General features: G+C 46.4%; 1 protein-coding gene, 1 long non-coding RNA gene and 1 pseudogene across 13 annotated transcripts in view; 1 reads left to right on the forward strand and 2 right to left on the reverse strand.

The window, feature by feature from the left end:
- Window positions 1-22,910, forward strand: part of Slc8a3 (solute carrier family 8 member A3) — a 147,263-nt gene that overhangs the window by 106,947 nt on the left and 17,406 nt on the right. For 5 of the 12 annotated variants that reach the window (XM_075947582.1, XM_075947580.1, XM_075947585.1 and 2 more), the window contains exon 3: window positions 21,629-21,735. The exons of the other annotated variants lie outside the window; for them this stretch is intronic. In XM_075947582.1, the coding sequence (XP_075803697.1) occupies window positions 21,629-21,735 (107 nt within the window). The remainder of the gene's footprint in view (window positions 1-21,628; window positions 21,736-22,910) is intronic. 12 annotated transcript variants of the gene reach the window in all.
- LOC142834757 (uncharacterized) lies at window positions 373-10,333 on the reverse strand. The gene is made up of 3 exons (XR_012907669.1): window positions 10,213-10,333; window positions 9,746-9,843; window positions 373-477 (listed from the first exon to the last, which is right to left on the reverse strand). It is a non-coding gene; the product is annotated as an uncharacterized LOC142834757 (long non-coding RNA).
- LOC142835414 (small nucleolar RNA SNORA40) lies at window positions 14,480-14,600 on the reverse strand (annotated as a pseudogene).

Consider the following 22,910-nt stretch of genomic DNA (forward strand, 5'->3'; position numbering starts at 1 on the left):
TGGTTGTCGCTTCAGTTTCCGTGGACCCAGGTTAGTTGACTCTGAGAGTTTTCTTGTGGTGTCCTCAATCTGTCTGTCTCCTACAATCCTTTCTCCCCCTCTTCTGCAGGAGTCTCCAAGCTCCGCCTAATGTTTGGCTGTGGGTCTGCCTCTGTTTCCATCCGTTGCTGGGTGAAGCCTTTCTGATGACAATCTACGAGTATAGCAGAATATCATTAGGTGTCATTATATTGAAACTTTTCCTCCAGTCATGTTTGGTTCTATCATAGGGCCCTGGGTCATCCAGCCTGTGGGTCCTGGTGCTCCAGAGAGCATCAGGGGTGGACTTACTCCTATTGTCAATTATTAAAGAACATACTCTGACAAAAGTGACTTTAATGGAGACAGTTTTAATTTTTTATCTCACAGTTCCAGGTTAATTTAACACGGTGGGGAGGTCAAGACATCAGAAGCTCAAAGCAGCTGGCCATATTGCATCTGCAGGAGAAGAGATAAATGAATGCATGAACGCTAATGTTCAGCTCAATTCCTCCAGTCTTATATAGCCCAAAGTCCCTTGTCTAGGGATTGGTGCCACCCACAGTGGGCTGGTTCTCCCACTTCAAACTGTAATCAAAATAATCTCCCCCACAGACATATTCGGAGGCCCATTTTCCAGGTGATTCTAAATTCTATCAAGGTTGACAATTAACACTCATCATAGTAAGTGTCATGAGTGAGAACCAAGCTTGCAAGCGGGCAAGAGGGCAAGGAGGCAGGTAACAAACAGTATTCTGAGAAATGGCCTCCAAAAGGAAGGAAGGGCGTAAAGGAGATTTGCTCCCGAACAGATGCAGAGAATGAAGTTGAGTGGGCTTGAACAAGCTCAGGAAACTGAGTTCCAGAATCCTTGCCAGAGACCTTGGGAGCCCATACATGAGAGTCTGGGCAGGGGATAAAAGGGTGAAAGTATACTTGTGAGATGTAACAGGCAAAAGCAACAGAAGCTAGTTTATGATCAGAAGCTCAGTAGTCCAGAGAGGGAGCCAGGAGTGAATAGGCAGCTTCAGAATCTGCTGACATGGGGCTTGAAGGAGAGGAGGCTTTGGCTAAGTAAACAGTGAATTCATCTGTGGGATGTTTGCATTTGATAACTTGATGGTGGTGCAGGTATAGATGACAAGGCTCAAGACAGACTTGAGGGTGGACGGCTGCAGTGGAGGTTAAGGTCACTGAAAATGAAAAGATCAAGGGTCTGAAGCCAAGGGTTATTAATTAGTCATCTTGGGTACCAGCCTCACCCAGGGTGCTGTCAGGAAGACTGTGAGCCAACCACCAAAGTCATCACTGACGAAGAAGTGACTCAGAAGACAGCGGTGGGAAGCAGCAGGAGAGGGCTTTATCAGCTGAAGGGGAAAGAGCCATTACCTCAAGGTAGCAGAGAGGACAAGCCATTCCCAACTGTCACAGCTCTGAGAGATTTGCTTCAAAACAATCCTTAGGAAGGAAGCAGTGAAACCCATGAGGGGCGTCGGGGGTGAGGGGAGAGGGTGAAATCCTGGATTCTCCAGTAAATCTAGTTAGCGGAATTCTCTTTCGGGGCATGCTGATCTAAGAGGTCTGCTCATTCTCAGAAGCATCTCACAAGGCAGCATCCCACACCTTTCTGCTGCAGCCATGGGGACCAGTTCCACCCTATGCTTTCTCGTTGACCCACCGCTCTTTTTGACTCCACAAGCCTCCCGCATCCCCAATGACCGTCCCTGTCTCAGCTCTTCCAATAATGTTTTAATGTCTACTAGTCAATGGCTCTTCCCACTGACCATATATTTCCCACTGCATCTTCCTGTTCTCCATCAAGGCCTGTCTATTATGCAGATGTATAGCAACCGCTTGAAGAGTCGAAGGTCCAGTTTATACTCCTCAGTTTCTAGCCCATCCCTTCCCTGTATAGTTAGGTGCAACGTGAGTATTTAGGAAGCTGGTTAGCTATTTTCCATTTGGCAGGGGCAACATTCAGGCTTGTGTATCCTTATTACTGAGTGGGAATGGCAGACGGGGCATGGCGTTCAAACTCTGAGAAGCAAAACCATGAGACAGAAGATGCTGACGATTCCTCTGGAGTCTTGCAGAAATTTTTTTGTGTTTGCTTCAGTGGCCTAAGAACTGAAATTGTGAGTGGCAACCTAAGCTAAGTGTTCATCCAGAAATGACAATTGAAACCTTGACCCAGAGTGGCTGCTTAAGACAGGAAAGGGGGCAAAGAACAGCTCTTGAGATAATTTTACAGCAAAGCGATAAAAAACAAGCGAAGATGAGTGAGATCAAACATCAAGTCTGTAAACTTACTGGACCCAAACCCCAATGGTCACTGGTAGACAATGCTTCTATGACTCCCTGCCCATCAATAGATAACAGCAGAAATGTTTAGTCAGTGTTCTGGAAGTCCGAGGGGACGGATGAGAGCTATGCAGTGGCCCAAGAGCCTCCTTAGGAAGGCTGTACTTCTTCAGCGTCATCTGCCTCTCTGTCTCCTCCCTGTGATTCCCTAGTCTTCATATTGACCTATATCTATTTTCCTGATTTTATGATGATTATCTTTTGTGTTTGTTTTGTTTTCTCTGAGACAGGGTTCCTCTGTGTAACAGCTCTGGCTGTCCTGAAACTCTCTTTGTAGACCAGGCTGGACTCAAATTCACAGAGATCCACCTGCCTCTGCCTCCTGAATGCTGGGATTAAAGGAGTGCACTACCACTGCCTGGCTGTGATGGTTATTTTAATGACACTCTTAACATAGACTTTGGCCAGGACAGTTGAAGTTAAGAATTATCCTAAATTATTTTTTCCCTTGGAGCAATTGTAGTGGTTTTTAAAATATGTTAGATAGTTGGGCATGTTCAGTCAGAATCTTTCCGATTCTTTGGATAGTCACAAAGACAGTGAGGCCTGGGTTTTGAGTAATGGAACGTGGGGGTCTGAAGTCCCTAGCTGCAGTCAGTTGCTGCCTTTGTAACTGCAAGAGGCTCTTGTCAGGTGTCTGTCTGTAACCCTTTCCCTTCAGGGCCCCTTGCTCATCACTACCTCCCTATAGTAGGGGATCTGATTTGTGCCATTTGATCCAGCTCACAAAATCGTGGACACAGACGTATTCCTGGAGGAGAGTGCTAGGCATGTCTGCTCTCAGGCAAAGGGAATAGAAACACTAATTCTGGAGTTATCGAGATTCCATCGCAACTCAGCGCTTCTGTAAGAAGAAATGTGGGTCAAAGGAAAGCTTGGAGCTTGGAATCAGCCAACCGAGCTGGCGTTCTGGCTGCATTCCACCGCTCTATGCTATTTTAGACATTTTACTGGGTTGCTCTAATATACCATCAGCATCTGGAGCGTGCGTCCACTTGCAATGGAAATTAAATGAGATAAGCTGGAAGGAACATGCAATCAGTGCTGGCTATTAAAATGCCATCGAACTGGGCGGTGGTGGCGCACGCCTTTAATCCCAGCACTCTGGGAGGCAGAGGCAGGAGGATCTCTGTGAGTTCAAGGCCAGCCTGGTCTAGTTCCAGCTAGTTCCAGGACAGGAACCAAAAGCTACGGAGAAACCCTGTCACAAAAACCAAAAAAAAAAAAAATGCCATCGAAGCAGGGCGGTGGTGGTGTACGCCAATAATCCCAGCACTCAGGGCAGGGGGGGCAGAGGCAGGTGGATCTCTGTGAGTTTGAGGCCAGCCTGGTCTACAAGAGCTAGTTCTAGGACAGGCTCCAAAGCTACAGAGAAACCCTGTCTCGAAAAATCAAAAAAAAAAAAATGCCATCAAGAACACAAGGTTGCTGGTTAGTTTTACGCTGAATTAACACAAGCCAGAGTCATTTGGAAGGAGGCATCTCAGTTGAGAAAGTGTTCCCAACAGATTGACCCATGGGACATTTTCTTGACTGATGATTGATATAGGAGAGCCCAGCTCATTTCGGGTAGTATAAGAAAACAGGCCGAGCAAGCCATGAGGAGCAATGCACTAAGCAACACCCCTCCATTGTCTCTATAGCAGTTCCTGCCTCCAGGTCCTTGCTCTGAGTTCCTTGCTCTGGCTTCCTTCAGTGATGGACTTACACAAGCCGGAAGGTGAAATAAACCTTTTCCTTCCCAAGTTGCTCCGGTCACAGTGTTTTATTACAGCACTCTGAAACCTAACCAGCCACAAGGTTACAGTGATGCCCCAAACTCCTTTTGTTTCTTTGGATGTGGAGCTAGACTTCCCCAGTTCAAAGTCTACCTCTCTCACTTATCAGCTGTGTGACCTAGGATGAGCCTCTTAATCCCTCTGTGCCTCAGCTTTACCATATGTAAAAGAAGAAGCTGATAGCTTCTATAGTTAGTGGGTTGTAGTGGCCGGATGAGCTCACCCATGTACAGCAGCCAGTGCCTGGGCCAAGTTCAAGGGCTTGAGAGTATGAGTGGATGTTGCTATTAAATGACATGTGGCACAGGACATTTAAGAATTCTAGTCTTCGAGGTTCTTTCCTGTTGTATAAATCAGATTGGGCTTAGAGTAAAAATGTCTGCTCACACGTATGCCTTCTCCACCAGACTGGGAACCCCTAAAGAGCAGGGTAATTGTTTTCCTCGTCTTTGCCTGGCATAGCTTTTCATTATGCCTCCCACTTACCAGGCTCCAGACATTGTCCTGGGAATGTTACAGGAATTTAGACTCACTGGTCAATGCAGGGGAGGAGGGGAGCCAGGTTAAAGGTGAGAGAAGAGCCTTGGGCATCACACTACAAAATAAACAATGCAGACTGTCTTCACTGCTGTCCAGGAAGAGTAGGGGGCCTTAGTTCACCTTCACAGAGAACTGCATTCTCTGTTGTTCTTACTGTGTGGTTTTGTGCACGTGCTGGTGTGATTTATTTTGCCGTACATGAAAAATGGTGAAAACAGAATTTAGTGCAGTTTTCCAAACATGTATCTGTAGGCTATTAACTTAACTATGAGGTATAGTTCTTAATATTTGTAAGCCACCTCATACTAAGTTATTTTTTTAAATGAAGAATAACATCTTGCTCCTCTTTTAACCCCTTCAGCCCCTAATACCTACCACGTCCCACAGAAAGCCATTCATCATTTATAAGGGGCTTTGGTTGTCTCGTTTGCCTTTTCCTACTTCTGTTCCACTACAGTGTGTCTAGCTGCGTCTCCCATTCACCGCCAACCTCGTCAGCTTCATAGAACTTCCCCAGGTGCCTTCCTCCCCCACGTTGTTCTTCCACACTTCCACCCCTCCATTTGTCTTACACAGGAAAAAAAAAAGAGTTCCACTAAGGAAATGGAATTCTAGGACTCTGAGTGCCTGGAGCTCTTCGGGGCTTCCAGTCTAGTCTGTTGAAGTCCAGCAGTTCTGTCTGCTTCACCTCATTGGTTAGTCTCTGATTCTCCAAGAACAGGCAGCAATTCCAGAAAATAGTCCACGGTCCGCTCAGTTAAGGCCATGATCCTGGACACCACCCTCCTCTCAGAGACTGAACGCTGGGCAGAGATGAAAAAGTACTTTGAGATGCGAGGTGTTGGTTCCTCTGAGAGAAATGCTAAGTGCTCTAATCTGACGGCCTCGGTGACGAGTTTGCTTCCTTAGAACCTTGACCAGATAGAGTGTGAGCACAAAATAAAAAGATAGCAGTATGTCAAGCGCCGCTGAAGAATGAACAGCTGGCTGAAAAGGTACGGTAACCACGCTCTTGCAGGATTTCTGTCCTCAGGACCAAGAAGGCTGATGACAGCAACAGCACTGAAATGCCTCTTAGTGCGGGGTATAAATAATAATAATAATGATAATGAGGAGGAGGTAGAGGAGGAGAAGGAGGAGGAACCCGCAGCTGTTTTTAGGAAACAGGATAGGAAAGTTTATTAAAAGAGGGGACGCTGAAACCTGTGAGATGCAAACGCCATCTTAGAAAAGACCAAGATGATGCCATCTTTTTCGTGATCCTCTAATTAAAACCGATGCAGTGATTAATGTCAGCACGGTGGACAGCGGCACAGCAATGAGGGCCTGTGTTGAGCAATTCGTGTCGAGCAATTCACAGGAAAGCATCTCACTTAATTATCGTGTCACCCTATCACAGATGAGAAGCCAGAGACTTAAAATAACCCGTCCTGCAGCTAGTGCTATCTAGCTGTAAGTGGCAGAGACAAGATTCACGCCTAGATCAGTCTCTGCACAAAATCTCTGCTCTTCACGTCTCCCTCCGCTACAATATTCTTGGTTCATGAAATAGGCTGTCTCCACGCATTTCTTTTGTTGCCTTCAGGATGTCTAAGTTGGGATTAGAAAGGCCTGTAGACAGGCAGGAAGAAAGCGTATCGGGATGATTTCCGACTTCATTAGCTGAAGGCGTGAGCCTAATGCTCACTGTATCCATTCACCAACTACATGAACTTAGGCAGAGGCCTTGACACCCTGCATCTCAATTGCCGCAGCCCACCAATGAGTGTGAATCTAACTCCGAATGGCTGTGCAATGTTGTGATAATCAAATGAGCTATATTAGAATTCTCTAAACCAAAGAGTTCGTTGTCTATGCAAAGGATTTTTTGTGTTCTCTACCCTTTGAAAATTAGAGACTGGTGGTAGGCAACTGGGAACAAAAAAAATACGGCCCACTGCCTACACGCTCTTGATGTATTCAAATTTGAATGCAAACTCATGAAAAGTTTCTTCTATTAAAAGTTTCCTCTGTGAAAAGAGGACTCATTCCACTCTCCTTTCACTCCAGAACTCAAGGCAATTGCAGCTGACACTCAACAGACCCACCCCCTCCTTGGGAGAAGGAGAAGACGCCAAAAAGCTAGCCCCGCCATTCCCCATTCAGTAATAAATAAAATAAATTCCTTGATATCTATTCTGCTTATCCTACAAGAACATTGGAAAACTCTTCTGGGAAAGCATTTTAGAAAACTGCCAACAGCTATGCAGACAGTGTCAGTCTGAACCCGAGGGCTCCATGCTGGAGGCATGCATCCTCAGAAAACATCACTCTGGGTATTCAGCCACAATCTAAAGAAGATGCTGGGAAGAGAGGCTGGATCGGGTTCCAAGATTGGAACAATCAAAGCTAACTATAACTGCACTGAGCTCGTGAAGATTTTAGGAGTGGAATGAGCCACTTTCCTTCTGACCATGAGCTTCCATTTTGAATATAACTAGGTCCTCTCCGCTTCCGGTCCCATTCCATTCTGCCTTCCCACCCGCTTGCCCCTGTCCCCAGAACAAAGTGCTAGACTATGAAAGCAGATGCTAGCTCAAGGGGCTCAGTACAGACAAGACAGAGAGGAACGCAACCACGAGCCTTCCCTCCCGTGCTGGAATTCCTGGGAAGCTTGTGGACTTAGACTGCCCGTTCTCAACTCCCTCTGTGCCCACAATTCCTTGACTCCCTTTCATTTCATTTCCCCTTTGTTTCAATTTCCTGATCTTATGTGGAATCCTCCACGGTGAGTAACCACAGTCTGCCAACAGGAGTGTGGCCTAGCCAGAACCCCTCAGGCTCACGGGGCCATGAGGGTGAGGACGAAGGAAGAAGTAGGTGCTGCATACAAAGGCCAGCCGTAGACCCAAAGTGAGGGGTCTGAAGGGTTAGACTCATGGATGAAGTCACTGGAGATTTCTGGAGAAGAGATCTCAGCCTGCAGGTAGAGCTTGCATAATAAATGTTCTGCAACCCCTTTGTTATTGTTGTTATAGTAAGATTTTATTAAGGAAAAAAGATACCGAAAAGCTCAAACAACAACAACAAAAGAATCTTTTAAAATTTACTATCAGCTAAGCCAGACCTGGGGGCACATGTCTGCAACCCCACTACTGGGAGGCTGGGGTGGGAAGATGGAGAGACTGAGGCCTGCGTAGGCTCCAAGGAGAGTTTAAAGCTGGTTTGGGAAACTTTGCAAGACTATCTCAAACTAAAAGGTATAAAATAGTGGCCAGGAATATGATAGAGCAATTGCCTAGTCTGTGTTAGGCCCTAGGTTCAATTTCAAATAATGCTCCAGAGTGCAATCTGCAAAGCTGAAAGAATATTCTTTTTGGTGCTATCTTTTTACCCAATACTGTATTTTCCAGAAACTTCAGCTACATGTATTCACCACCTAAAAACAAAAATGAAATAATTCATTATTTTAGAAGAACTCATCATGAGAACTTACTTGGACTGCACATACTTACTTGATGAATTAGTTTGGGATAAGACAATATATACACAGATCTTGGAATCAAAGCACTGAGACCAAATCCTAATTCTATCACTTCCTAGTTGTATGATGCTGGGCAAAAGTTCTCAGTGTTTCCTGCTTCCTCTTCTGCAAAGTGGGAACACTGATCATGTCTCACAATGTGTAGGAGAGGACTGTGTGAGTTATGTGTGTACTGCACAAAGTCTGGACAAGAGGGAGCTGCTGATCATAGAGGAGAGAAATGTCATAAAGCTTGAAGAAGTGAAGGGACCTAAAAATTTTAGTTCAGCCTTGCTCCTTCCTTTGTCAAATGAGTCTTCTAGTCCTTCAATGAAATGAGAAGCCAAGTATCCATTTCCCTGGATGGCTTTCTAGACTTTGTGCTTGTCCAATACATATTTTCAATACAAACCTCATGTGCAACTTTTTTGAGGAATTTTCATCTGCTAAACGTCCCATTGATGCTCTTGAGCAAGTCCCTCCGACTCCATGCTCTCCACCCAGAGACTCCTCTCAAGGATATCTGCTCTGTTAGGCTCAGCAATAGCCTAAGGTCGGGCAATGGTTGTGATCTTCTGTAGATGTTGTTGACCCCATAGATTAGAGCCCCAAGGTTTAACAACAGACAGAGGCGCAGAGGGTGATAAGAAAACCACTGAATGGTCCAGCTTGACTTTTATCCTTTTTGTTTTTTCAAGACAGGGTTTCTCTGTGTGGCCTTGGCTGTCTTATAATTCACTTTGTAGACCAGTCTTGCCTCCAACTCAGAGGTCTGCCTGCCTCTGTCTCCTGAGTGTTGGGATTAAAGGCATCCACCTCCTCTCCCAACTGCCTGAGTACTTCTTTTTTTTTTTTTTTTTTTTTTTGGTTTTTCGAGACAGGGTTTCTCTGTGGCTTTGGAGCCTGTCCTGGAACTAGCTCTGTAGACCAGGCTGGTCTTGAACTCACAGAGATCTGCCTGCCTCTGCCTCCCAAGTGTTGGGATTAAAGGCGTGAGCCACCATCGCCCAGCCGCCTGAGTACTTCTTGATGTTTGATCTCAGACAAATGAGAAATCAGATAGGCTAGGAAAAGAGATGTGTAATGTGATGTTCAATCTTCCCCAGACAAATTCTTCTGCTTTCTCGTCCAAATACTAGCACCCCAGATCTGCTAGATCAGCATCTTGGACTGGGACATAGCAGCCAGCACATTTACTGTACCCCAGGGTTTTTAAGATAGATGCAGCAGAGACCACATTTTGCAAGGTCCCACCCAGAATCCTAGAAGTCGAACTGTTCAAGATGAACTCTTCATGTCGGCAATGGCAGCTCTAACTTTAGCTGCTTTGGGGTTACATTTCACTGTACCCTTTCTTCACTTGCATTATATTCAGCTTTAATAATAAATTATTTCTGATAACCATTGGTATATCAGGATAGACAGCAGATTTGGATTCCAGGTGGTCTGAATTCAACTCCACCATTTGTCAGCTGTGAGACACTGGGCAAATCCCCAACTCCCCTGTGTCATTTCCTCATGAAGAGATAGAGATAATCTTACTTACCTAAGCCACTCCAAGGACCCAGTGAAATGATGCTTTAGGAACACTGGATCTTTCTGCAGTGCCCGGTTTTGTGGTCAGCCCGGAGCCTGCCTGCCCACCTGCAAATCCACCAAGTACATCAGAGTTCTGAGCACATTTTCATTTCTACCCTTGTATGACTTTGACTTCTCCTATGGACTGAACCCATGACAACCCTGGGCCATGATGTAGGGACAGAGCTTTGTTCTTGAGAAGGCGTCTGGACTGAATAACTTCTGAACTCCAATATAACCGATGTTATTCATCTGCCCAACCTCACTTGCTGTCGCCTGACTTGATTGATAGTGGAGCCATTTGAGGAAGGCTGCAGGGCTTACAGCTGTGTTCAGGGCAGGGAAAGGAAGCAGTTTTTAGCACGGTCCTCTTTCCCTTCCTTCCCCTTCCCCTCCTTTCGCTTCCCTTCCGTTCTGGCCTTTACCAGGCGGTACCTGTCTCCTCGTAGCATCTCTGGATGAAATGCACAGACAAGTCTCCTTGGAGAGTGCCAGCTCACAAAAACAGTCCACGGGCAAGGCTGCTGATCTTCGTGGCTGAGCTCCATGCTTTCTTTCAAGCTGTCCTTTCCCCCTCCCCACTCCACCGTCACCATAGCAACCCAGTGGTGTAAAAAAGTAAAAGAGCTAAGGCATCTAAATATAGTCCAAGTTTCAGCACTTCCAGCATGGTGCCTAAAGCCTGTGAGGTAGAGGCATCCAAATGGCAACTGCCTCAGAAGAGAGGAGAGTGGGAGGGAGCGGAGGTCAAGGGGCAAAAGAAGGGAAGGGGCAACCGTTTGCTGAGCCCGCTGCCTGTGTTTTCTCATTTAACTCCCACAGCCACCCAGTGTGGAAGTCATCTTCCCATAACTGCTGAGGAGACGGATGCTCAAAGTGGATAGGAATGTGGCCAGGGTCACACAGCTGTTAGCAATAGAGAATGAGAACTGTTTCCGTTCTCCAGACTTTTCTCCCTCCCCCTACACTGCATAGACAGGCGCAGGTGGGGGATTTTGCGGGAGGTGCTAGGCTTTCGAAACAGATCCCGTAAGAACTTGAGTCTCGGGTGCAACTACATTATCGGATGATGCCAGACGAACTATGATTTCTATTAAACTGCTACCAGGGACCTCAGGGACCAAGAGTGAGGCAAAGGTAAGGCAGTAGTTTCTCGGGAATCTGATGACAGGATTTGCACTCAGACCTATGCAAACGGCACCCTGGAAGCCCTGCCCCAGAGATGGCTCACTGTGGTTCCTCCTATCACTCATGTCTTCCTTCGTTCACCCAGCAAATGCTTTTGTTAAGCATCTGACATATATGCTCTCACCTCAGGAGGTAGAGGTAATTAATTAAAGCAAGCACAGCTCTTGTCCTCATAGACTTTAGGACAGCAAAGACGACAGGAAAGGTGGCAATTGCATAACGGATCAATTCTGTATAATTGTGATGTATAGTATAAGTACATATGAGAGGAATGTCATTTGCCGATGGCATCAGTGAGAGGGAAATACAGAAGCTCCTACAAGTGAAAGACACCTACCAGGTGATATGCACTTTCAAGGTAAGCAGAGACTTTTAGGAGCTTAGTCTCTGCCATGCGCTCATACAGACAGAGCATGCTCCAGTCCATTACCGACCCTGTAGCTTCACAAGATCTTAAAGCCACATAAATGAGACTTTACAAAACCAGAAAATAGGCTCACATGATCTCTGGCAGGAAAAAAATGCACCCCTCATCCCTTGGTATCATTACTGTAAAACCGAGTCGGTGTGTGAGGGTGCTTGTGTCCCCCCCCCCAAAAAAGAAGAGGTGAGCAAGCTGTAATGATGGCTGCTTCAGGGGAGCCAGAGTGGCCTTGAGAATTTCCCCGTGCCTGCGCCCTTCCATAGGAATGGGAGGGGAGAGAGCTGGCATAGGAACTGTGAATCTCTGTGGATCTGGAGCTTTCCAAACTGCCTGGAAGGCAGCAAATGTGGGGGATACCCCATGAATGGGTTTGAATTAGATAATATCATGTGTGTGGAGCTCTTGAGTGCTTCAGAGAAAATGCTGTCTAAATACACAGTGCTCGCATCAAAGATAATGATACGGTGCTCTATTTATAGCGCTCCGCTACCTACCTGCCAGCTATTTCCCAGGGCTGGGGGAAAGATGAATGGGCAGGATGGAGGGAGAGGGCTTTGAAATCACGATTAAGAGCCCTCCGGGCAGATGCAGAGTTTAAAATGCATTATATTATTGTCACCATCGTTGTGTTTTCTTTTATCACCCCAGAATGTCACCTCCTTCTGTTTCAGGTGACTGAGTCTGTCTGACTGTCCCATGACCATAATTGCATCCAGGAAGGCAGCAGCCCCCAGATGTGTCATATACACAAATGCGTCTTTTTCCTGAACTGCCGCCTGTCAGTTGGATCCGGCTTCTCTGTAAATCCAGGCTTTCCCAAACTCATTTTATTTCTTCCACTAGGAAATGAACATGCAAATGCCCTGTGTAAAGGGAGTGTTGATTGCAAGCCTTCTGAACACAGCGGACAGATTTGAGCTGTTGGAATGAGAAGAAGGGACCACTGGGCTCTAAGAGGGGACAAACAGACTCTTATAGCGCAACACCTCAACCCACTCAGGGAAGAGCTCGGGAGAATTCACTGAAGTTGGGACAGGGTGGCAAAGGGACTTGAGAACTTAGAAATAATATCAACAATTCAGATTCTGGGTGTGAGTGGGTGTCCACAAGGCCTGATCACTCTTGGAGAACTTCTCCCTATCCAAGCCAAGAGCCCCAGGAATATAAATTGATCTCTTTGGCTTCCTCCTATCAGGGAGGTAAAACAGGAGCCTGTCAATCTATAATGGGATGTGGATATGCAGATGAGCCGCTTCTGTAGTCAGAAAAGAAAGAGGGCCGAGTTGGAGAATAGGGAAGGTTGCCCAGTGACATGGGGGCAACAGGTGAAGGGAAAGGTCACTGAATAAGGGAAGACTAAGATACAGGAGTTTGACAACAAGACACATCCCTTTATCCGTGATTCTTTGTCCGCCCACCCATGTAGTTGAGAAAGTGCCCTACCTGGCCCCAAACAAGCACTATTGAACTGATAGGTAGATAACCCTCATGGGAGTGCATCCTGGGAACCGGAGAAAGAACTGCATCAGTTATAACTTAAACAGAAGATCATCAAATTAACATTTCTGACTACTTATTCTTTGCCAGTCCCTTGCTAGAAACTTTCCTCGGGTTGCCTCCTTTGGTCTTCTCAATGACCCTGTGAAGTAAGTCTTACAACTATGTCCTTCTTCAGATGAGGAAACTGAGGCTCAGAGCGTTTCACAAATTAGTCAAAAGGCTAAAACGTTTAAGTCCTATAAACAGCTAGCTCTGATGCTAAGGCTGGAACTCTTCGCCACTGAGTGAGGGGAGAATCTTTATCTCCATGACATCAGTCACAAGAAGGAGCAGTGGGGACAAGCTGAGATGTAGAACTGTCGTCAATACTGAGTAACTGAAGTGGCCAGCGGAATGAGGACTGTAGACAAGACGACTCATTCTGTGCATGTTTTATGGGGTCTAGACGGTTAGGAAAGAGCTGAGGGAAGCAATAAAGCCATCTCTTCATAGCGGTGGCTTCATGACCATGCTTCTCAATGGAGTAGTGTGTGCAAAACAGAAATGAGAGAGACAGCCAAGGGCTCTTCTGCACCCCACCCAGCAATCTTACGCTAAGCGCTAAGCCTGGGCTCTGTGCTGTAACGCCCTGGGCTTAGCTTCTGACTCGACCACTATGGCTATTCCAAAACCATTCATCCCACGCATATAAACTGCCCGTGGGCCAGAGTGTGTGCTAGGCACTGGCAAATGGGACAGGCAGTGTTTCTGCTTTTAATGGCGTTTGTATTCTAGTGAGGGAACCAGGTAAGCAGGCGGATAGAATGCAGGTGAGACCGGCTGGCATAGAAAGGTGTTGTAAGAGAAGATGGGTATGTGAGGCAAAGGCAGCAGAGGGAGATCAGCAGGCTGTGCTCTGCAAAACAAGCCAGGTGAGCTGTGCAGGCTCATTCAGCATTCAAGCACTTCCTGGGCATGTGTCCACAAATGCATATCCTCAGGGCCTGTACAACCCTGCTGCAACTTGAACTCTGGGACTGAAGCCCAGCATGCTGTGCTTCCTCAAACCTTCCAGAGTTCTGTGTCTCAGTTTCTCAGCAAGATTGTCCAGTTTCAATTGTATGCTTTACTTTTAAGGTTTATTTTTTATTTTCCCTTGGATTAGTTTTTATTTGTGGTGTATAGGTGTGTGTGTGTGTGTATGTGTGTGTGTGTGTGTGTGTGTGACAGAGAGAGAGAGAGAGAGAGAGAGAGAGAGAGAGAGAGAGAGAGAGAGAGAGAGAGAAAGAGAATATGTCAGTCTACAGATGCCCTCAGAGGTCAAAGCAGGCATCAAATCTCTTAAACTGGAGTTACAGATGGTTGTGTGCCACCCGACATGGATGCTGAGACCAGAACATGGCGTCGTCAAGAGCAGCAGACACCCCTAACAGCTGCCATCTCTCCACCCCGTTCAGTTTCAGTTGTATTCCAAGTGTGGCGGGGTCTGGTTCACAGAACCTGAGTAAAAAGTGGCACATTGGGACTCTCCTCTTTTAAATTTTGAATCATCTGTTCTTTTCTCATTATTCTTTTTTATGAACACCGCCATCACTTTGAGCGCTCTGGTACCACAGTCCTTCTCGTATGTATCAAACTCTTTCTGAACAATGAGTTCTGGGTTGCAGGATAGGACTTATTTTTGGGACTATCTTTAAATCCTTGGTCAGCAGTTCAACAACTCACAAATACTAAAGATTTTCTCTTAAAAGTTACAGAAAGACTCTGGCTGGTAAGAGAGAAGACTGAGTCAGGACATGAGGAACGGGAGCAAAAAGTGAGTTAGGTGGCTACTTGATGGAGGTGGGCCTTGTATCTTATCTGTTGCTCTCATTGGTTAACTAATAAAGAAAACTGCTTGGCCCTAATAGGACAAAAAAAATAGGTAGGCGGAGTAGACAGAACAGAATTCTGGGAGGAAAGAAGCCGAATCAGTGAGTTGCCATGATTCTCCCACCCGACACAGCCACAGGTTAAGATCTTCCCTGGTAAGCCACCTCGTGGGCTACACAGAGTATTAGAAATGGGTTAGATCAATATGTAAGAGCTAGCCAATAAGAGGCTGGAACTAATGGGCCAGGCAGTGTTTAAAAGAATACAGTTTCTGTGTAATTATTTCGGGTAGAGCTAGCAGGGTGGCGGGAAGCGGGCCCGCCGCTCGCATAACAGCTACTGTGAGAGTCCATGTCTGAGGTGACAGTGACTTGAGGGGATGGTGTCACCAACAGGAGGTCCCAGCAGATGGGGCCATGCTGAGGAATGGGAAGTGTGCAGTTCCCACAGCCTGACTGCACAGGATGGCAGGAGCTAGAGCCACAGAGAACTAGCTGCCATCTGTCTAGGCACAATTCAAGGACCGTATCCTCGCCATCTTCTGTATCTATCCCACCCTCTGGCTTGCTCTTCTGCTGCGTAAGAACAGGGAGCACGCTGGAGCCTGGGCCTGCAGAACACTTTAGGCTGATGCATGGCAGCTGGCTTCTTGCAGAGAGAAGGTGAGAAAGAGTAAGATCCAGTGGAGAGTAGGAGCCGTTGTGGACATGCAAGCAGTAAGACCGGGAAAGCAGTCCCTGAGGATGAGTGAGGAGCCCTGTATGACAGATGTGCACACATGCACATACACACACACACATGCATACATACACACATACAGAGAGACACGGTTCACACATAAACACCCACACAGGCAAACATACACACACACACATACACATGCACATGCTTATGCACACATACACACAGACATGCATGAACACACACATACACACATGCACACATTCATAAGAGCATGCATATGCACACACACATGAACACACATATAAACACACATATGCATACCTGCACACATTCACACTTTTGTTTGAAAGGGATCTGCAATTACAAAAAGCAAGGTTTGTGGGGTTTTGCTCCCGCAGTTGCCCATAAACATCCCAGAGAGGAGTCTCTTGCTTTCCTTGGATAAGAGCAGGTGTCCTAGGAGGACGCACACAAGGGAAAGAACAAAGTCGGCTGCTTTCCTAATCCATCATTCTTGCTGTCATGCCGCCAGGCACCAGGTAGCACAAGAATGCCGCAACAGGCTAAGAGGAGAGTGAGGATAAAGCTTGGGAGACGGTCCTCATCTGAAATTTGACATTTCGTTCATGATGGATTTTCCCCCCATTAATTCTGGTTTTTTTTTTAAGGCAGTATTAAGATGCCGCTTAGCTTGAGTGCTGAAATCTCTGGTGTCTCCTTACACTGTGCACCCAAGCCTCCTTAGTTCGTGTGAAAGTATTACGACCTCTGCCTCCCTGCATTCAGGAAAAGCATGTTTTGAGATTCTATTCTTCCAGAAGTTTGTCTATCGTGACTGCCCCAAGAGCAGCAGGCTCTGTGAAACCAGGAAGATTGCTGGTTTTGCAGTCCCTGCTTTAGTTTGGTCCGTGTCTGGTACAGTCAGGAAAATGCCTATGGCCTCAGTGAATCTCCCTATGTCGTTGAGTCTCTAACTGAAGGAGTTTCTCTCTCTAGCCCAGGTGCAGTCATCTCTCCTAGGTTTGCTGTTCAACGGCATCCCTAGAAACTTCTCACCTGCAATGAGAGGCTTGTAGATCTCAAGTAGACAAGCAGGTAACGTGGAAGGGGAACCATTTTGACAGGGCTTGACACAGGTCCTATGGAGCCAGCGGCTCTCTCTTCCTAATTGTTAGAAGGTTTTCCCCTGGGTTTGAAGCTTTATGTCTACACAATAAAAAGAAATTCTTTCCTGCTTGGGTCAAAATCATTCTTTAAAATGAGAGCCCTGCCAGAGAAAGGAAGGCAGAAAGAGAGGCCCAACGTCTCTAAAGCTATGAATCAGATAACCAGCCATTTCTGTCTATGGTGCAGGGAGCAGACATACTGTTAAATAAATTATTTTATAGATTATTCCCCTTGCCTTTCCCAGAAGGGGATTTATCAGTTTCAGGACACAGAAACCATCTATTCCTAGACCGCTGCTGGTTTTTCACTTTTCATCTTGACATGGAAGAAGGAGGGAACTGGAGCAGTGAATCTTCCTGTCGCCCCACCACCCCACTCCCTTGGGTGGATTTGGGGCAAATGTGGGGCTCCAGGAGGCTTGTAAATACAGAGCTGAGACATGGTTATACTTATTGCTATAAAGATTGGGGATTGTGTTCTGCGGTGACAGGAACTGGCCAGGGCCCTTGCAGAGATCACTTTCCAGGAGGGCTCCTTCCCTCTCAGGGTGGCTCTCTGATGTATCCTTCACTTATTCAATCAACAAATGCTGCCTCTGCCTCTTCTAGCTAAAGGAATTCAACATCCAAAAGTAATGAAGCTCAGAGGATCATTCGGTTCGGGTGCCCTCCACAAAACGCAATGTTCTAAGAGGCCAGCCAGGCCTGGAAAAAGTTTTCCTCATCCCTTTGGGGTTATTGGGAGATCTCCCAGGAGAGTCATCTCCAAGAGGCACAGCCAGGTCCTGAGGCAGGAATGCCATATATTCCAGTACCTCCCAGCAGAAGGCTAGTAGGAATAGCTGGTGCTGGCCCTGTAGCCTCAGATGGCATTGCTGGCTCTCCAGACAGCTCATCAGGATAGCCTATGTCCGTGTCCACTCAGAAGCAGCCACGGGGCTGCAAAAAAAAAAAAAAACAACTGGCAACACAGAATGAAGCATTATGAACTCCTCCCCCTAATCAATGGCTCCCATATTGGTTATAAACACTGTCTTTCCCAAAGTGGACAAATGGAGAAAGTTAAGTAAGCTGAAGGCCTCTCAGACATTGTGTCCCTTAGAATCCTTGGGCATGCCATCCCACAGTAACCTTCAAAGTGTTATTTGTCCTTTCTCACATTTTTTTCTAGAAGAAAGACATAAGACTCCAAATGTCTCAGCAACTGACTCAACAGTAATTACTCTACGAGGTCTTTCTGAGGGTTTCTTGTGTGCTGGGTGTGTTCCAGGCAGGGACTGAAGCCTACACTCGAGTAGGAACAGACCGACAGGAAACAGTAACCACCAGGCTAACTTCAAGCCATGAACTGTGTGGTGAAATCCAATGGAGTCTGGGTAGGAGGATGATTCTAGGGGCTAAGGTGACATGGAAGGCTCCTTCAGGGAGGTAAGGAGGACAGAAAACCCAACAGATGAGGATAAGTTCAGGCACAGGTGAAGAGCATCCCAGAGAAGGAACACGAGGAAGCTTACCCTGAGTGGGAAGCGACCCGATCTGAGAAGTAGAGAGATGAGGGTGCCTGGGAGGAGAGCAAGGGGACCTTGAGATGAGAGAGACCTGAAGTTTAGGGCAGCTGGATGGAGAAGCTCCTCTGGGACATGGGGTTCTGTTTATTCCAGCTGCAGGAGGTATGGCAGGATCAGGACTGTGTGTTTGAGTCAGGGGCTGACTGGGCAGCCAAGGTTAGCCTGTAATTAGGTAGGCCAGCCTGGTCTCAAGTTTTGCAATCCTCCTTCTGTCTCTGGAGTGCTTGGATTTCAAGTGCGTGCCACCAAATCTGGCTACATTGCCTTTTAAATCTGCCGCTCTGGTTGTTATATGGGAAAGGGACTGAAGAGAAAAGAAACAGAACCAAGGACAGGAAGAGTCTCTTCAGAGGCTGTAGGAGTCCAAGGGAGAGGCTGTGGTGTCTTGATCTTGGTAGCAGAAGGAAGGGAGGTGGTCAGGGGGTTTAGAGCAGACAGCAGGTGGAGAGGAAAGAGAAAACAAGACCAGAGGGAGGGGTGGTTCCAGGTTAAGGGCCTGAGCCAATTGGTAGACGATTTTGCCACTGCCTGAAGTTGAAGGAACCAGTTTGGAAAGGACTCAAGGCCCAGCTGGTGACGCCTAGTTAATGTTCTGTGATCTCACTTCTGTGGAGGACAGAAATGAAAATGTTGTCAGTTTGGGGAAACTGTGAGGGCTTTCTCCAGCCTCACAGGCGGGGTGACACCTTCCGTGGAAACAGATGTGATGTCTTTCCCACAGATGAGCTCAGTGGGGGAACCCCACACCCTGCCTTCACCGTTCATCCCACCTTCCAGCTGGTCTCTCCAGCCAGCTAGCTTCGTTTCCTCCTTCTGCTACTCAACACCTGTCTTCCTTTCTCTTATCTTCTACTACAGTCTCTGTGGAATCTCTTTGCCTGTGTATTTGTTCTCTAGAAACCAAAACGAACACAAGTAGTGTTGTGTAGCCTGTTCTATAAAGCCCAGAGCTTATCACTGATAATGGCAGATGCCAGATTTTGAAAGAATGGGAGTGAGTCTCTTCCTGCAGCCCCCTAGCACTCCAAGCCCCTGTAAGAATCCATTTAGGCATCTATTATCCTGGTTTAGCCAGCCTTTTCTTGACCTGACTTCTATTTGCAGAAAACACTATTTATTGATTCCCCCCCTTATTTTCTGACTTAATGGCTGCAGATGGAGAGATCCCCTTATATATGACTCTCAAGCTGGGATTATTGTTATGCTTAATGATAATGGTTTCTAGCTGTTAAACCCTCAGCAAAGAATGTGCTTCCCTCCGTGTGCCTCCTTGTTGTTTGAGGGGCACTGCAGAACAAACGCTGTGGTGTCGTTTCGCACTGGAGACTTCACATTTGAAACAGGTTGCATCTTGAGGTCTTTATTAAGTCGCCCAAGGCTACCCAGATAGGGAAGGTGGAAAAAAGATTTCAACCCAGTCTATCGGTCTCTGGAAGAAGAAAAGTCACTGTGCTGTGGTTTTCACAGACTGCAAGGGCATTGCTTTCCATGATAGCTACCCTGGATTTCGTGGACTGTAAAGGATATACAGGCCATCGAAGTTCAGAGTGTCATTTCATAACCATTGGTGGCATGGTCCAGGCAAGATCGGCAATGATTATGCTCACTTCGAGAGGGATGGACCCAGTAAATGAGGTTAGTAGAGGAAACGTAGACACCAAAAAACTCTTGTGGGTAACTTGGGGAGGCTTCAGAGAATAAAGAGTCCGTGCAAAGTTAGACTATAAAGATAGCTGTGCTTGATTTAAAAGGAAAGATTGGGACAGAAGGCCTCTGTCTGTCTGCAAAGGTCAATCGTAGAGGCATGTCTGGAAGGGGGCTGCTGATGGAAGTAGACCAAGGTCCTGCACAGCTCCGCATGCCTATGCAGTTCTATGCCACAATAGCAGCAGTGCCCCATCCCCTCCAGTGGAGGTGATATGTGCCAACTGGGTCTGGTCCTGAAATGCCCCATCATAAGCAATAGCTTGGAGCAATACCTCTGCAGAAAGGAGAAGCAGAGGGGTGGGTGGGTAGGTGGCACAAAATAGTTACCTACACATTCGCTCTACAAAATAATACATTTTCATACACAGAGCTATGTAGGTTATTGGGGTTGGCATTGGCCAATGGATCACCATAAAACTTAGACACCGATTCCAGCTCAGACAGCTCCAGAGTTAAGTAGCCTGCCCTCCCATCCCTACACTGCAGCATCTCATCTGTAGATAGCATCTCCCAATCACTGTGAATTAGACAATGTATGACACAAAGCTAACCATTCTCTTGGCCCCTGGTGCTCTCCACAACCACACAAAAAGGAGAGAGCATCTACTATTCTGGGCAGAATTCCCACAGGCCTGTTTGTCCCTCTCTTTCTGTTCTTTCTATAAAATACGCACTTTCAGTCGTCATCTGCTGGTTCTAGAAGGCAAAAAAAAAATCTTCCTTGTCCCAAAAGCAAAGCGATGAAGAATAAACCTTCTGAGAAGGCCTATGAGTGCAACGTTCTTATGTATGCAGTAGCCTTTCATCAATCTCCAGAGGGACTGTGGGGAATAGGGAGAGAGGAGAAGATGAGACACAGCTGTAAGGACTGGATGCTGGCAAGCATGATATATGTATCTCTGAAAATGTCACAGTGAACTCACTGCTAGATGCAATGCATAGGCGTTAGAGGTTTTAAATTTTAACTGTGGGAACCAGACACTCTCTTTCGCCTATGACAAACCATTGTCTGAAAATACTAAAGGGAAACTCCAGAAATAAACCATTTATACATTTTAAATCGCTCTTATTATAGTGTGTTGTGGGTATTTCTGTTTTGGTTTTGTTTCTGAGATATGGAATTGCTTTTGTAGTCCAGTTGTCCTCAAACACACTGTGTGATCCATGCTGGCCCCAAGCTCATTGTGACCCTCCTTCCTCAACCTCTGAGTACTTGGGTTACAAATGTGTATGACCACGCCCAACTGGCAATGTTGTAATCCTTCTATTTTATCATTGGTTGTTAATTTCATGTTGTGCCTAATCTATAAAGTAAATGTCATCATAGTTATGCGCAAGTAGCATGTATGAGGTCCAAGACTAGGCATGGTTTCACATGTTCACTGGTCTTGAAACATACCCTTACTGGATAGAAGGGGTGCTGCATAATCCCTGATAGTAGGTAACAATATATGTCTTGTTTTATATTGGTTTCACTATTTGCCCAAGATCACACAGCATTTCTGGGATTTGAACTTGGAACCTTTGGCTGTAAAGCCCGAGCTTTGATGGAGTCTTCAAATATGGTTGTAACATGCAGCCACATGAAACCCAAGGAGACTCCCTGAGGCAGGAGGGGGGCCAGGACAGCACCTTCCTCCATGCCCTTGCGGAATTGGGGCCAACTGGGACCTTTTTGGGTCTCTTTCTCTCTCCCTCTCTTCTCCAGCTGCCTTGCCCCGATTCTGCTCCTTGCTTATGATACTTTATTTTTCCATCCACAGCAAAACAATTCACATCAAGGTAATTGATGATGAGGCGTATGAGAAAAACAAGAATTACTTCATTGAGATGATGGGCCCCCGCATGGCCGATATGAGTGTTCAGAAAGGTGTAGTACCCTGTCCTCCACACTAACAGTAACAGTCTTTTCTCCTTCCTTTCTTCCTCTCTCCAATCCTTTGCCTTCTCTTCCTCTTGCCTCCTACCTTTCTGTTTCCTTCCTCTCTTGCTCTTTTCTCTTCTCCTCTCTCTGTCCTAACCCTGCCAACCTGTCACATGGTATCCATAGAGGGGTCTTCAAGAACCAATGGCAATTTTTCTGGGGTGGCAAAATGAATATGGGTGAGGTAAATGAGAGAGAGAGAGAGAGAGAGAGAGAGAGAGAGAGAGAGAGAGAGAGAACCCACACTCTAAGAATATGGTAAATGAGGTTCTCTGTGATGTAGTATGGGGACAAGAAAGACGGCTAGGTTTACAGGTAGTATGCATCGTGAGAAACAGATACCTAGCACAGATTTCCATGGCAAAATTATTCTCAAGGCTGAGTTTATATCTCAGGAGATTGAGAACCAATATATTTGGACCATACTCTGTCCCACTCCCACACAGAACCCTTAGAGCCATCTTTATCTGCCATGTCTCTGCCATCAAAGTGTATTTCTCTCCCTGACCTTGACTGAGCTTAAAGTGCAGGTCTCCATCAAAGACCTTCCTGCTGTTTGCTACTCTTCCTATTAAGGGGAGCGAGATGTGGAGGCAGGGGGAATAGTAATGAGAGAATTCTGACCTAAGGTGGATCTTTCCCTGCAAGCCCATATGATGTTACAGAACGGACAGAGCTGTGCTTTCCATCTGAACGACCTTATATAGCTCTGGTCTCCAAGAGGAAGTCAGGCAATCCTTCCTAGGATACGTTGTGCTCTGGAACTGCTGGGTCAGTATCCCTGGACCAAACCATCATCATGTTGCTCTAAGTCAGACTCATTTCAATCTCATGCAAGAGTCCCTGTGGTAACGAAACAGGTTCCCGTCTTATAGACAGAGGAGTCTCTGACCTACAAATGCTCAATGATTGTGTCCACCCAACAAGGTATGAAAAAGAATCTTAAGTAAAATACACACAGACACACACACACACACACAAGCTATCACTGCTTGTGTTTTATTGGTAGCAAGGTGAAGCACATCTTCAGAATGTCAAAGGAACATCAAGGATCTAAGGACATTTAAGTTGTCGTTTATCCTCTTTTCCCTTTGAGAGAATTGGGTTCCACTGTCTTCCCT

This window comes from Microtus pennsylvanicus, chromosome 14 (genome assembly GCF_037038515.1).
Source record: "Microtus pennsylvanicus isolate mMicPen1 chromosome 14, mMicPen1.hap1, whole genome shotgun sequence".
Classification (NCBI taxonomy): domain Eukaryota; kingdom Metazoa; phylum Chordata; class Mammalia; order Rodentia; family Cricetidae; genus Microtus; species Microtus pennsylvanicus.